This window comes from Malassezia vespertilionis, chromosome 3 (genome assembly GCF_029542925.1).
Source record: "Malassezia vespertilionis chromosome 3, complete sequence".
Classification (NCBI taxonomy): domain Eukaryota; kingdom Fungi; phylum Basidiomycota; class Malasseziomycetes; order Malasseziales; family Malasseziaceae; genus Malassezia; species Malassezia vespertilionis.
This window is the reverse complement of record NC_079249.1, coordinates 936,212-951,496: the sequence shown is the minus strand read 5'-3', so window position 1 is coordinate 951,496 and position 15,285 is coordinate 936,212. Positions and strand designations below refer to the sequence as shown.

General features: G+C 54.8%; 6 protein-coding genes and 1 non-coding gene across 7 annotated transcripts; 3 read left to right on the top strand and 4 right to left on the bottom strand.

Annotated features, from left to right (window-relative positions):
- Nucleotides 1-304: 304 nt before the first annotated feature.
- MVES1_001962 (uncharacterized protein) lies at nt 305-1,445 on the top strand (the record flags this gene model as incomplete). The annotated part of the gene is made up of 1 exon (XM_056206794.1): nt 305-1,445. A coding segment is annotated over one exon (1,141 nt), but the record flags the coding sequence as incomplete, so codon positions are not given.
- A 281-nt stretch (nt 1,446-1,726) lies between these two features.
- Nucleotides 1,727-3,208, top strand: MVES1_001961 (uncharacterized protein; the record flags this gene model as incomplete). The annotated part of the gene is made up of 4 exons (XM_056206793.1): nt 1,727-1,922; nt 1,951-2,652; nt 2,682-2,824; nt 2,852-3,208. The coding sequence occupies 4 exons, from the start codon at nt 1,727-1,729 to the stop codon at nt 3,206-3,208; spliced, it is 1,398 nt and encodes a 465-aa protein (XP_056062768.1).
- Nucleotides 3,209-3,220: 12 nt separating this feature from the next.
- On the bottom strand, nt 3,221-5,686 carry MVES1_001960 (uncharacterized protein; the record flags this gene model as incomplete). The annotated part of the gene is made up of 1 exon (XM_056206792.1): nt 3,221-5,686. The coding sequence occupies one exon, from the start codon at nt 5,684-5,686 to the stop codon at nt 3,221-3,223; it is 2,466 nt and encodes an 821-aa protein (XP_056062767.1).
- A 641-nt stretch (nt 5,687-6,327) lies between these two features.
- Nucleotides 6,328-6,414, bottom strand: MVES1_001959. Its single transcript has one exon. It is a non-coding gene; the product is annotated as a tRNA-Thr (tRNA).
- A 95-nt stretch (nt 6,415-6,509) lies between these two features.
- On the top strand, nt 6,510-7,532 carry MVES1_001958 (uncharacterized protein; the record flags this gene model as incomplete). Its single annotated transcript, XM_056206791.1, has 1 exon — nt 6,510-7,532. The coding sequence occupies one exon, from the start codon at nt 6,510-6,512 to the stop codon at nt 7,530-7,532; it is 1,023 nt and encodes a 340-aa protein (XP_056062766.1).
- A 10-nt stretch (nt 7,533-7,542) lies between these two features.
- On the bottom strand, nt 7,543-12,225 carry MVES1_001957 (uncharacterized protein; the record flags this gene model as incomplete). The annotated part of the gene is made up of 1 exon (XM_056206790.1): nt 7,543-12,225. The coding sequence occupies one exon, from the start codon at nt 12,223-12,225 to the stop codon at nt 7,543-7,545; it is 4,683 nt and encodes a 1,560-aa protein (XP_056062765.1).
- A 295-nt stretch (nt 12,226-12,520) lies between these two features.
- Nucleotides 12,521-14,653, bottom strand: MVES1_001956 (uncharacterized protein; the record flags this gene model as incomplete). Its single annotated transcript, XM_056206789.1, has 1 exon — nt 12,521-14,653. The coding sequence occupies one exon, from the start codon at nt 14,651-14,653 to the stop codon at nt 12,521-12,523; it is 2,133 nt and encodes a 710-aa protein (XP_056062764.1).
- Between the last annotated feature and the right edge of the window lie 632 nt (nt 14,654-15,285).

The following is a 15,285-nucleotide window of genomic DNA, read 5'->3' as shown; positions in this document are numbered from 1 at the left end:
AATTATTACGATCAGTTTTTTTTTCAAGTAGTGCTTTACAGTGTGAAATTTTTAAAAGTCTACAATGTTTTTGCTTTCCAAGTAAAACTTGTTGTTTCGCTGTTTAATGCGGAACGGCCGTGCATGCGATAGGCGTGTAGTGGAGTGAGTGCCAAGCAATTGAGCATTTGCTTACATACGCATCGCCGTATACTTAAATTTCTAGATGACGTAGAAGTTAGTAGGCACGATTCTATGCTAATCACCAGACAGCGGTAGTGGCCTAAGCCGCAGCTACCATGATATGTCGATCTGTTCTTCTCAGTGTTATTGCAGTGTATACTGCATCTGCATTTGCACATGACAACCTTTTGCGCCGCGCTTCGCCGTCGAATGCTGCCGAGTTTGCACAGCTTCGTGGCAGCTCAAAGCAGTGTGCAGACTATGGCATCCCTGCATTGAACAAAATGGTCCACGACCATGAGTTCCCTAAAGTGGGAAAGATTGCCTCCATTCTTGAACACGACGACGATGCACGTGCCCTATACAATTCAATCCAGCACCAGATCCCCAACATCGGCGTCCGGGAAAGCAAGAGCCATCATACGGAATTTGGTGACGACACAAAGCAATACCCCGAATCGGACCCTGACTGCTGGTGGTCCATGTCTGGCTGCCACAAACCTAAGCATGACACCATTCCAGCGGACGTGTACCAGTGCCCCGGAAAAGGTACGTGGGGCCTCACGTTTGACGACGGCCCCTACTGCGCACAAAACAAATTGTACAACTTTTTACAAGAGCAGGATCTTCGTGCCACCATGTTTTTCATCGGAGGCAACGTCATCAACAGCCCTTTCCAAGCGCAGCGCGCTTTGGTGGATGGACACGACATCTGTGGACACACCTGGTCACACAAACTCATGACTACGCTCAGCAACGAACAAGTGTTTGCGGAACTGTACTATACGGCCAAGGCGATCAAGAAAATCGTCGGTGTCACGCCCCGATGCTGGCGTCCACCGCAAGGCGACGTTGACGACCGTGTCCGAGCAATTGCCACGGCGCTGGGGATGCACACCATCATGTGGCAGGAGGACACAAATGACTGGCAGCTCGGCGAAGGCGCGTCGCGCAAGAAAATCGCGCACAACTACCACAAGATTTTCGAAAAAGCAAACCACGAGTCTCCGATTGTGTTGACACACGAGCTGCCCAAAACCATGTCTGAATTCATTCGCATGTATCCCGATATGAAGGCAGCGTACAAACACGTTGTCCCAGTTAGTGCATGCGTGAATGCAACCAACCCGTATCCAGAGCAAATCACCTACCCTACCATGCAGCAATTTGTATCGGGGCAGCGCGCCTCGCAAGGACTTCCTAGTGGCGAACGCATTCGTGTAAATCCAGACGCAAAGCCCACCTTTACTCCGACAAATAATCAGCAAAACAGTTTTTCATAGAGTATCGACAACCACCGCGCAATACACGCACTCTGCTCGCAAAACGTTCGTCTCGTGACAGCCCGTGCAGCAAGCGCTGCACGCCTCCACTTGCGTTTCGTCCACACCACATGCCGCGCGTCAAGCGCGAAAGTAGCGTTGGACCTGCCGTCCCCGCAAAGCGAGGGCGCGCAAGGGTCGGCGGTGATCAGGCCGCGTTCCTTCACCTGCATGGAATTACACCAGCCCCGCTCGTCGAAAGTGAGCAGGGCACGGACGCGTTGGTAAACAATGCGGCGCATATGCTGCAATTTCCACGCGCCGCACAGCTTGTCGACGTAGCATGGCATCCACCTTTGCATGTGTGTGATGCTGCATGGAATAGCGCTCCCAGTGTGTGCTCTGGTGCACGGCCCCTACCCCCATCTTCCCCACCGCTTGAGCTTGGCGTGAATGGCCAAGCAACCACGCTCGAGCCATTCCACTGCACCACCATCCGTACGTCGCAACGCATGCTAACATACAGCGGATTCGCGCGATGCCTCCTGCTCTGTACACCTGCTCGATACTGGCGGCCACGTATACGATCTTGCGTGGTCGCGCACCGACGAGCGGGAATTGTGGCTCTGCATTGCCAGTGCGCCGCACCGCGGAGAGCAAACCCAAGTGGAAGCGCCGCTGCACGGCGGCATGCTCCAGCTATGGCGGTATGCAAGCAACGAGACGCTGTCGTTGGCGTTCACGGTCGAATGCAAAGACGCGTCGCCGCTCAAACTAGAGTGGTGTGCGCCCGGCAACGATGCGTCTCTTGGAGTGCTTGCTGCGGCGTACACCGATGGCCGTGTTCGTGTATACAACCTTCCGCGTGGAAAAGCATGCCAGTGCTATGAGTTTGAGCCGTTGCTGGAGCTCTGTATTCCCCACACGTCGGTAACGAGCCTCACTGCTGCAGGAGACATGCTCGCAGCGGGGTGTGCGGACGGCACCATTGCCGTGTGGGACATGGCTGCATCAACGGAGAAACAACCGGCGCCATTTGCGTGTAGTTATGTGCACGACACGCTCGTGTGTGCTCTGCAGTTCCAGCTGCTCCCCCCCCTTGACGTGAACGCCGAAAACCATTTCGAGGGCCAGCCCACGACGCTCTGCTCCGTCGGACTGGATGGCTCGGAAATTGTGACAAATGTACTGGACATGGATGCACCGTACCGAATTGCCCATAGCCGCGGTACGTTTGCATAAATGTGCTGACCACAGAGCCACGCTACACTGTGGCATGGTCGCCCTGGGGCGGTGCATGGGTCGTCGACTTTGGCGACAATCACTTTGGCATCGTTTCGCTCCGAACGCACGACGCTGGCCAGCACCATGTGCTTGGGTTCCACCACGGACGAATTACGGTACGTCTCCTACCCCCCTAACAAAAGACGATTGCTACCTCCCCACTCCACCCTTTTGTCGCTACGGGCTCCGCGGATGGCAGCGTGAAACTGAGCAATGCACTTGCTACTGGGAAACGCAAATCCACCGCGGACGGCGCGAGGGTAATGCACAAGCTATTCCGTCTTGCGCTGCAAGACGGCGCGTATACGCTCTCCGATACATTCTACCCCGAAGGCGTGTGGCCGCGCACGCCGTCCAAAGCGACCTCGACCCTCTACGATCAATGGGATCCTTCGCTGGCCATTACCGCGACAAGTTGGGGCATGCTGCAGCATGCGTCGCGCCTTGCGAACGGGACAGCGCTTGGCCTTGTGCGAATCGAGACGATTGTAAGGACATAAGATTACTCGTTACTACATACCCCAGTGCAATGTAAGCCGCACCGCCCACACAGCTGCACGTAGACGCCGGCGCGGTTGCCTATCTGGCAGAGAAAATCCGTACTTGGACAAGATGGGCGCGACGTGGTCCATGTGCATACACAAGCGCTGGTGCAGCCATTCCTGCGCGCGGAGAGCGTTGGTCAAGTACGTCTTTTGCGACACGAGACTCGCACTCCGCTGGCGCTCCTCGTGCACATCCTGATACAGTGCCTGCAAACGAGGCTTGATAGCAGCGGCTACAAGTTCGCGGACCGTGGTCGAGGAGTAGCCAAGCTCGCGCGTGATGCGCAGTTTCTCTTCCCGAAGCCTTTCGAGGTCTTCGCCGTACTGCTCCGTCTCGTTCCGCACCAGGCGCAGATGCTGCTCAAAGTGCTGCACCTGCTCCAAAATTTGCCTTCGTTCGTACCACATATGATCTTTTTCGCCGCGGACCTCTTCCAGCTCCCTGCTCTGTGCCTCTAGCGAGCGACGCACCGCAGCCATCTCATCGATCTGCGCCACGAGCTGCGCCTCGCAGTCGAGCCGTGCCTTGCGTGCATGTGCCTCTGCTGACGATGCACGCTCGCACCGATCCGAAGCGAGCTGCATTTCTTCGTTCAACACGTGCAGTCGTCGCTCCATTTGGCACTGCTGTTCTTTTGCAATGCGCACTTGGTCCTGTGCATCCATCAGCGCGCGCTCCAAGTACAGCAACTGCTCCTCCTGCTCGTTTTCCCCGCCTCTGCAATGCGAGCGCCGCTGCGAGGTCTCCAAGTATTGCTCGCGCACCTGGTCAAGGCGCTCTGTTTTTGCCTCAAGCATTGCCGAAAGCTCGGCGTGGTCCCGCTGGATCTGGGATACTTGCTCTTCGACACGCGACTTGCGCTCGCTTGTCGCTTCGCTGAACGACGCGGCGCGTTTGAGCTCGGCGCGTGCGCTGGTCAGCCCGTTGGTATGCGACCGGACCTTTTCGTGCAGTGCCAAAAGTTCCTGCTCCGCGTCGTTTGTATCCATGGAGATGGAGTGCAGTGCATGCGTGACACTCGCGGCAGGATCTGGGGAGACTGTGCGCACCTCGCGCAGCGTATTGACTAGTCCGTGTGTGTGCAGCAGCGCAGCACGGACCTTGCGCGCCAACGCCGTCAAATCTGTGCCATCTCGCAGCGCTACATCGAGATCGTGGAGCAATTGCTCATGCTGCTCTTGGACCATGTCTGTAGCACGCTGCAAAACGTATGCATCAGGCGCTGCTGCAGTGTCCAAGCGGCGCTGCTGTTCCTCGACGACCGACTCCAGCGTGCGAATTCGGTCCTGCAGCTGCGTGTTGGCTGTGCGGCTCGCCGACTGCGTGGCGTGCTGCTGCGACGCGTGCAGTTCGGCGCTTGCATCTTTTGAGCGCGCGTAGGACACACTTGCATCGCAGATATCCATGGGCAAGCGACTCGTGTCCAAGACTATATCATGCTCTTGCATGATTTCCATGAGCGCATCGCATTGCATTTTGAGCGCCTCATTTTCTGCAGTAAGCTGTTTGTTCAGTTTGTCCTGGTACACCACAAGCCTGTCGGGATCTACATGCGTGCCCAGCAGCTCGGCTTCGCGCTCGCCGATTTGCGGAAGCGACATGTTAGCGTGCATGCTTGGCTTGTTTGGTACAGTGAGGATATCCGAAGCGTCTGTGTTTGTTGTGTACAAGCGGGGGGTATGCGGTGCAAAAGCATGGCTGGGCTCTTGTTCGCTCCGCATCGAGACTGTTCCTGCGGGCGACATGGATCGCAACGCGGACGCATTGGTAGAGCGCATGCTCGTCGATTGCGGCGGTGTCGGCAAAGGAGTCGATGTATCTGCCGCGAGCATCGCGGTAAGTGTATGCTCAATTGGCGGCGTGTGATCGGGCGTGGTGCTTTGCTGGTGCATGGGAAACGTTTCTGCATCTTTTTCTGCACTGGAAGACACGCCAACTCCGCGCGAAGTAGACGGCGATTGGAGCACAGAGTTGTCCGACTCTACGACTGGGTCCTCTTCGTGGGCAAATACGCCCCCCACGCTATTATAAGAACGGCGTGCGCGCTCTGTTGGACTCGTACCAAACGATATTTGTCCCGTTTCAGACCCCACAGAGCGGTGCATGGAAAAAGAAAGAGAATCGGCGCTGTCCAACAAACGCTCTTCGAGCTCGGCGACGCACAAGTCGCCAGCGTTTGGTTGTTCCTCTGCCGCCTCATCCGTATGTACAGGTGATAGGATATGTTCAACATGCCGCAACGTGTGAGCATCGCCGCTGCTATTTTGAAAGCTAGACGACTGCACTAGACCCGTGTCGTCAGATTGCGAATGCGCCATGGGCGCGGCGCGGCGAGCCATGCCGGGCAGGGACAAATCGTCAGACTCGTCTAGGAATAGCTCATGGTCAATCCTATTCTCAATGCGAGAGGACAACTCCAAGTCGAACTCCATGATCGGTCCGCATACACCGACCACGATGTCGGAAGAGAGTGCGCGTTCGCAACGCTGCACAACACGGCGCGACACGCGAATCATCACGTGATCACATTGGGCGGCGGGTGCACCTCGGTTCGTGCGTCAGCTCCATGCCAACGGTGGAGTGGGCGCGTGACGAGCGGCGCACGGTGACACTAGGCGTGCCACGCGCGGAGAAGCCGTGCGGCAGTTTGGAGAGCACTGCGGATGGTGCGCCTGCGAACGACGCGCGCAATACCCACGTCTTGTCCGCACACACAAGTGCAGCGCCAGGGCCAGCGTTTGCGGCCGCTAGTGCCGCGGGCGCCGGGGCTGGGCAGCCCGTGTTCGCGAATGCGACGGAAGGTATGAAAACGCACAGCGATTATGCTGCATGGCGTGATGCTGCGGAATGGAACAGTACGTTGGTTTGGGCTCGCAAGCAGCGTGGGCCGCAATGGGATACAGGCACGGGCGTGTAGGTGAAAAGAAGGCTGACTAACTTCAGCTGGCAAGTGCCGCAGAAATCACCCGAGTACTATGGGTGCGTATGCAGTGAAGCTCACAAAAAACAGCTTCTCGCTGCGTGATTATGCAGGGACAGAAGGGATGTAAAAAGCTAGACATACAATAAAAATTGCCCGCACCCCGAGTCGAACGAGGGATCTCTCCATGTAATGAAATGCAATACAAGTGGAGTGCGTTAACCACTGCGCCATACGGGCAAAGTTTCAACAACAAAATAAGATTAAGTGTATATGATTGGCGACGATGATTATTCACGTGATGCAACGCGCGCACCGCGCCTTGCTTTTGCGCCATGGCCCAGGAGCAAGCACGGCTGGCGTTTGATGAGATCAGCGAGACTCTACACACTCGGGGGTACCACAAAGATAAGATAAGTACTGAGGGATTGGGACGCAAACAATGCGAGGTCCTCACCCACGTACTCCGTGCGTTGCTCGCTGAGCGCGACGAAGAAGCCGCCGTTCGCGAACGCCTTCTCACGCAAAATCGCGCGCTGGAAAACAGCGTGGACCGCTCACAGAAGTTTGTCAAGCAGTCCAAAGAGAAGAATACGGCGCTGGTGACGAAACTAAGCGGTTTAGAGACACAGCTGCAGCAGGCCAATGCTGCGCTTGCAAATGAACAAGCGACCCACCGCGCAACGCGCGAACAGCTCAACAAGGCGCGGAGCCAATCAAAACAGGTGCGTCTTGCCGCGATACAACACCGTGCCGCGACGGACCGGCGGAGCGAGCGGGTGCGTGAGCGGATGGCGGCCATGTCCATGGCCAACACTAAATCGCTTGTGCCCGATATCCGCATTGCCAGCCCTGCCTTTGCAACGCAGGCCAGCACTGCCGAAGATGAGATGGCCGATGCACAACTTGGCGAAGCGGAGAAACGCAATGCGTCTCTACTTGAATTTGCACACGCACTCAAGCAACTCGTGCTGGACAGTTTGCACTCAATGCAAGCGGCCGACGCGCGCCTGCAGAAAATTATTGAGGTCGAGATGCCAGACGGACAAGCACTGCGCCGCTCGCACGACGTACGCACAAAAGAGTTGCGATATGTAATGCCAGCCATCTTCCCCCCACTGCATCCATTGGTGACAGACGATACAGAAGAGACGCATCCTGCGCGTAAAGCACTATGGACACTTACACGCTCGCTACAAGAGCACGTTGCGCAGCTATCGCAATGGACGGCGGCGAATCATGTGTGGAAAGAGTATACCCCTTGGATCGATCCACCATCCCCGTCCCCGTCCACGTCCCCGTCCACGTCCACGTCCGCGTCCAAATCCACGAAACGCGCGCGAATTTCGGCATCGTAAGAGTAGATAGCTACGCCACTGCCGGGTCATTTAGCGAAGAAAGCACCACCTTGTATGTCTTGCTCTGTATCCTCGACTTGTCATTGCGCCTCCCACGGTGAATTCGGAGGAGCAACTTTACAAGTTGAAGTGTCGGTGCCATCAGATACGTCTCGTACAAAAAGCTCATCGCGGCATTCACGAGGACGATGACAAACAATGTCCAATGGAATGACGAGGGAAAGTGTACCAAGCCCAAGAGATTGAAGAAGAAGCCGCTGTCGACAAACAGGAAAAATGTCGAGAAGCACGTGAGGATCAGGAGCGAGAGCAAGAGCATTGGATTCTTGTAGATCGGATTGCGGAAAGGCGGCCCGACACTAAACACGGCGGCGACCATGATGTACTGGAAAGAGGAGACGATGAACACGGCGGAGTTTTCCGCGTTGACCACGTTCAACTCGTCCGGATCGATTGCAGGGGGCTCATACCACTCCTGCTTCTTTGTGAGCCAAAACGTGAACAGTTGGAAGGCAGAGTTGATCAGTACCTGCGTGAGCATTGAAATGATCACCTTTTTAGACACAAGATTTGCCGTTGGTCGCTTGGTATGCAGCACAGGATAGGGCAGTGTGCGGGCCATAGCGACGGCGACGGGCAAAATGATGAACAGGTCGATGTAGAGAAACTGGAAATCGCCCAGGCTGCTTGCGAGGTTGTACAGGATGGTGATGCTGGTAAACTGGATCAGACTGTACAGTGCCATGTATTTAAAGCAACTGAAACTAGTCACCAGCGCAGCGCGGCCCTCCTTAATCACCTCAATCACACACGAGATATTGGGCCGAGTCGAGGTGAAGGGCGCGGCGACCGACGCTTCTGCATCGGAGAGCGAGATGCCAATGTCGGCGGCCTTTAGCGCACCACAGTCGTTAGCGCCATCACCACACATGGCCACTGTGTACCCCAGATCCTGCAAGCGGTCCACCAAGTCGTGCTTTTCGTCGGGCGACATGCGCGCAAAAATTGTGCCTTTAATCAGCATGCGGCGCACAATCTCGATCGGTGCATAGTCCGTCATCCAGCGGAAAACATCGCCCGTGAGTGCCAGTTCGTATTCATGAGCGCGCAGATCGCCCATGTCCGTCGCGAGGGGGTCTGTGTAGGCTGGCTTGAGCGTATCGGGGTTCAGATGGAGCCGGTCGTTGTCGGTATTGGTCCAGTTGAGCACCACATCGTTGGGAAGTTGGGCGCTGCCCTGGACAAAGGTGGGGATATACACGGACGTAGACTGTCCCAAGATGCCGCATTCGCGCGCGACGCTCACCGCCGTGCACGGATTATCGCCCGTGACCATCTTGCAGCCAATATTGGCGCTGCGCAGCGTCGCAATCGCCGGCGCCGAGTCCGGCTTGAGCTTGTTTTCAAAGATGACCAGCCCAAGGAAGTGCAAATTGCTTTCTGCGTGCTCGCGCGGTATGCGCTGCGCTTCTACCCACGTCATGTTTGGGATCGACTTGCCCGCACACGCAATCACACGGTAGCCATGCTGCGTATAGTACGAGAGCAAGTCGTCAAAGTCTTTTGGCAAGCTCGACTTTTCGCAAATGTCCACAAGCGCTTCCGGCGCGCCCTTTACATACACTTCCATAGAGTTTCCGTGAAGCTGCTTCACAATGACGCTCATACGGCGCAGTGCCGAGACAAAGTCAAACGTGCGAATCACACCGAGTTCCAAAAAGTGGACATGGCGTGGGCGCACGAGTTCTTCCGCGTTGAATGCAAAGCCGTCTTTGGGGCGCACAACGGTCTGTACCAGCGCCGGCGGTCGCTCCGATTCTTGTGCCGCTGTCGCGTTTTGGGCGCGCTGAACTTGATCGCCCTCGTCAACCGTCCAGCCTGTAAACTCAAACATCTTTACGTCCAGCGGGTCCCCGATAATCTCGCCGCGCACAACCTTGAGGCTGTGGCACGTAGCCAATGCGTGCAGGAGAATCAGATTGCGGTGCGCGGGGTCCGCAGGGTCCCGCGAAAGCGTGGGAATCTCGTCCGTCTCCTGGTGCAGCTCGCTGAACTGCATCGTTCTGGAGTCGACCGTGCGCGTACCCAGCACATCCAGTCCATCCTCCGTCAATGTACCGGTCTTGTCAAAGCAAACGACATTCACCTTCCCGCCGACATTGACACGTGAGGGCGAAATACAAAAGATGCCTTGCATGCGCAGTCGAACAATGGCAAACGCAGTACCGATGCTCATCGTCGCAGGCAGTGCAGGAGGCACGACGACCGTGACCAGATCCAGTACGCGGAGAAGCAGCGTGCTCCATGTGATACCGAGCTTTACAAAGTTGACCGTGTTAAAACAGAGGCCGACAAAAGCAATCACACCCAGCAACCCAATGAACCGGAACGAGTCGCGGTAGAACTTAAAGCCCATAGGCTTGGGAAAAAGCATCCCGCGGACCAAAGAACCTTTTGTGGTGTGGAAGCCAGTGCACAGAACCAATGCTTTGGCTGACGTATCGTCCGTGCCGGTGCCGCCGAGTGAAGGACGGATGCGAACCACCTTGGTCCCTGCAAACAAAAAGTGCTTGCCGAGCTGCGCAGCCAAGTTCAGGTGCGTGGTTTGCAGCGTGTGTACTTCTGCGTCCGTCATCGGCTGTTTGCTGACAGGAACACTCTCCCCAGTGAGCATGCTTTCGTTCACAATTGCGTCTCCAGAGAGGAGCAGGCTGTCGGCGGGAATAATGGTCAGGCCAGCATCCGCGGCGTCATAGACATCGCCAGGAACCAGTTCGCTGCTATCCGCCATGACCCACATACCGTCGCGAAGGACACGCACAGGGCACACGAAGCGGCTCATGTTGCGCAAACGAGAAATCGTCCGCTTGGTCTCGACAAGTGTGGAGACAATGCTCCCAATCGAGATGAGCGCAATGCAGAATGCATAATAGTAATAGTCGTCCAAGCTCCACAAAAGAATGGAGACGATTTGGAAGATGTAAAATGGGTGCAAGACCTCGCCCACAAGCAGTTCCCACGTCGACTTGGCCGCGATTTCAATCACGTTGGGCCCAAAAATTTGCTCGCGCTCGCGTTCCAAGTCAGACTTGAGGCCTTGGCGCATCCTTGCAACGGAATTCCACGTCGTGTCGCGCCAGTCGATGATTAGGCGGAAACGTCCAGAAGGAGGGTGCAGCGCGAAACGCGCATATCTGTATTCAAACATGATCAGATCGACAATCGCCTCGCCGGCTTCCGGCGATTGTTCTGAAATAGGTTCCTGCTGCATCGCTTGGAACTGGGCATAGGTGCACGGCGGGTCCATGGAACTTGGCGGAAATACGGATTTGAGCGGGCGCAGGAACGGAATGTGGATATAGGTTTCTTCGCTCACGTCCCCATACTGGTTCTCCACCACGACGTACTCTGCGTCCGCAAAATCGACCACCTCCAAAATGTGGCGCATCTTCCACTTGGGAAGCCAGAGTGCGAGCAGCGCCACAATGCCGAGCGACAAGAAGGACGCCAAGGTGAACAGAAAAGCTTGCACACGCCTCGTACGGTAGCCAGTAATACGAATCAGCATATCCTCGTCGGTCAAGTAGATTTGCTGCCGGGAACGGCATGTCTTGTCTAGCCAAATCGAATATCGCTGCGCCTCTTCCGCAGTATGGTCTAATGCAACAGGCTCAGCCAGCTCGTGCTGGCTGTCAAGAAGGGACATGCCATCCGGATAGTCCTTCAAGTGGGTAGGCTTGGCACCGATGGCAGGATCGTCAAACGGCGCTTCGTCGAACTCTTCATGGCCGTAGAATGCCGAGGACGTATTATCAAAGTAATTATTGTCATTTCCAAACACAGAAGGGATGAACCGATTTGTAGGAGAGCCGTGGCGACGGCTGCTTGTGCTCGACCGATCGCTGCCATGTTCGTCGTGCAAACCATCGTCGAAAAGCGCCTCATCTTCAAGCTGTTCGGCATTCTGGTTATCGTCAAGGAGCTCCATATCTTCATCGTAGCTATCCCCATCCAACGATCCCTGCCAGCGCGATGAGTGGTGCGAACTGCTTGCGATATCGTCGGCCTCACTCCCGCGGAACGGCGCGAAGAGCGACCCGATAATGCTTGGACCCGTGCCAGAACGGCCAAGGTGTGCATCGTCATCTGTATAAGGCACTTTGCGTGTATAGGCGCGTTTGCTGTAGGAAAGAGCGCTGTGTGAATTCGAATCTTGCGTTCGATCACTGAAGGGCGAGCGGTCGCGTCCAGAGCGGCTATATTGAGATCCATGCGACTGCGACCTGGCCATGTGGCGCTCACGCTGGCGCCTCGAATATGTCTGGAAGCTTGGGCGCGACATAACGTGGTGCATACTCGACACAGAACTCGGTACAATTTCTGCGGCTGGGCCGTCGAACACTGCATTCTGGTTGTCATAACTCCCGACCTGACTATCTCGGCGCTTGCGTACGCGCATTGAGGTATTGGCGTGCACGGATGTAGAAGCGAGATTAGCGTCATGCTCGTTTCCTTGCACGTACGCCTCGGCATCCCGCAGCTCCTTGTCGTCAAAAAAAGACGAGTGCGAGCTTGGCTGCCCACCTGCGTAACTCAGCTCTGATTTGGACTTGCGCATTTGGAACGGTGCCTGGTACCGCTCATCCGCAAGCTCCAATGGCGGAGTGCGCCTGTGGGCGCCACTGTCTCCCATATCCGTAAATGCCAATGGCCAAAAAAATAAAAATATAAGGCAAGGTGGAGACGGGCACGGAAGCTCACACGTGCTTTGTTGCGCGTGCGAAACGCTATTTCGGTACAAGCCAGCCAAGTGTACATTAGAAAACCGTGGGTGCGCCCATTAAAAAATTAAAAATTAAGGTGATAATACAAAACTCCCCCCCTTACAGTTGAACTCAAGGTAAGGAGCACTCGTAGTGGAGAGGAAAACTAAACACTTCCTGGTCCATGAACCAAGTCGTGGGAAAAGAGGGTCGAACTAATACTCTTTACAAGCGCTTCTCAATGGAGTCCAGCCTCGACGCATGGCGTTCATTGTCGCGCGAGATGAGCTTTGCTTCGCGAATAAACTTGTTACCAAATTCAGAGTTGAGGAATTCGTGCTGCTGCAACGTGAGGTCCTGCTCGTTGCCATCAGCCTTGAGCATAGCGCTCTGGTAAGTGCTGCGGAACTCTTCCATCTTCTGCTCAGCATCAAGTTGGGGGTTGTACGCAAGGTGGCGCTTGAGGACGACACGCTCAAACAACGACAAGTGGCGCGGGTTGACAGCAACACCATGGTAGTCTTCGGGACGACCTGCCATGACAAACTCCCAGTAGCGCTCCTGCTCACGCAAATCGAGACCAGTGGTATCGGGCAAAAAGATGAGCGTGACAATCCAACCGGCCAGACCGAACCAAGTAACAATCATAAACTTTTCTTGGTTTGCGTCCATGCTTCCGCTGCCATTGACGTAGTTGTACACAATGGTGGGCACAAGCGCACCAAGCTTACCCCACGCGGCACTGAAACCGTGGCAAGTGGCACGAATGGAAGCAGGGAAAATCTCGGCGGCTACCAAAAAGGTGGTCGAGTTGTAACCAAACTGGTTCCAGAAGGAGGAGAAGAAGAAGATGAACTGGAACCATTTGAGGTTGGCACTGCTTCCGTTCGTCAGGCTCTTGTAACCAAAAGCGGCACCGACAAAAAGAGCAAAGGTGGCCATGAAACCGTTGGCCTGCATCCACTTACGACCGTACATCTTGTTGTCGACAAGGATGGCGGCCAGGTAGTAACCAGGAAGCTGGACACCGACATTAATCAAATTGTACAGCCAAGTGACCTGCAACTTGCCGTCACCACCGGTAATAAGAGAGATGAAAACACCTGAGAAAATCTTGTTACCGTAGAAAAAGAAATCGTTGGCAAACCAGCCAAAGCAACTGGCAAGCAGACGGTGCCAATAGTGGCTAAAGGCGAGCTTGAGCGACTTGAGATCATAACCAGACGTGTTGAGACGCTCCTTGGCTTCTTTCAAGCTGTGCTCAGAGTACGAGATCTTGTAGTAACGGTAGTAGACAAGGTACAAGGTGACGGCGGCAATAAATGCAAACGAGATGCGGAACGTAAACTGCGTCGAGTTCGGTTTAAAGGGGGGCTGAAGGTTGTTGTGGAAGATGAACAGCAGGATAATGAGAATGGCCTGGTTAAACAACTGGCCCCAACCTTGCATCAAAAAGGCGAGCAGCACATTACGACCACGGTGCATACGGTCACCAGTCGAGGTAGCGTAGCGGTCACCTGAGCCTTCCATCGCACGGGTAGACGTCATTGGATATTCGCCGCCGACACCAATGCCATAAATGAACAAAGACCAAGCATAGCAAATAACCCAACCGTTGAAGTTGACGCCCCACATACAAGTAAGCATGACGGAACCAAGCGTCATGACAAGTGCATCCTGCACCATACCAAAGCGACGACCGACCCAGTCACCTTCAATACCGACAAGTATCTGACCAATAATAATACCAATAATCTCAAGGTAGTCAATGGCATTGATCCAGTTTTTGTCGCACTCTGTAGGGAGCACCGTCTGGCCCGGGGGAATTTTCTTCTGGTAATTCGCGTAGTCCCAGCAACGTGGCCAGGTGTTCTGCAAAAGAGGCTTGACGTTACCGACGGAGAAAAGAGTATAGCCTTCCACGAACATACCCATACCGTTCGACACATAGGTGCTAAAGTAGGCAGAAATGGGGCTCAAGGGGTCAGACTTGAACATACGCCAGATGATACCAAGTTCGCGGCGAGCCTCGGAATTCGACTGGTGGTTGCAAAACTTCCACCTCTCCGAGAAAGGTAGGTCAGCCCAGTAGGTGCCATCCTGCGTGAAAATGTCGCTCGGGAAGAGGATTTGTTGGACAGCCTCTTCGGCCTCGGGCGACAGTTGGTTCATCGAAGGAAGCCCGTCTTTTGGCTGCGCGCCATAGCGAGTCGAATCAGAGAGCTCGCCGTTTGAGCCCGTAACGGTAGCAGGTTCGTACAAGTTCTGGCCAGGCGCAGTGCCATCAGTGTTTGCACCAAGCGGAGCAGTACTGTGGTTGATGTACTGGTCCACAAGTTCTTGATCGTGGGACGACATTGCTCTGAGATCAAAGCCCAGCTCCAGCACAATGCTCAGGAATAGAGAGATCCGGTAAGATATGCAAGAAAGGTGTGTCTCCTTTAGTACTACTTCCGGCCTGAAAAGACAGTGCTTGGCCCCACTAGAGAGAATAAGCGCCCTCGGTCACAAAAGCCTATACCTGTTATTTTGGCAATCAACTGGCCTCTTTAGACTAAATTTCGTGCGCACGTTTTACGGGACGACGCGCCAAGTTTTCAAATGCTGCGAATAGTTGAAAATAAAGTATGCAATCTTGAGTGGAGTGCAGACAAAATGAAGAAAGATTGGCGGTGCTTATTGGATGCACATCGCACGTGTAATATGTTCTGAACACGACTGGCTATTCATGCCAATTATTAACGCCCAAATTCATGCGGGAAGCTTGCAGTCTGCACAGACAAAGCCTAAACGAACAAGTTGGTGGCAAGGCCATGTGGAAAATAAAAACCAATGTGCTAGCAGCTGAGTGGGATGATTTGCAAACGTTCGTTGTTTGTACATTGTGATTTGCCGACGTAAGCCCAGCACAAAATCAGAAGACTACTCGGTAGTGTGTGCACGCATATCATTTTCATTAAACCGCCTACGCCCATGAGAACGTGGTGTCT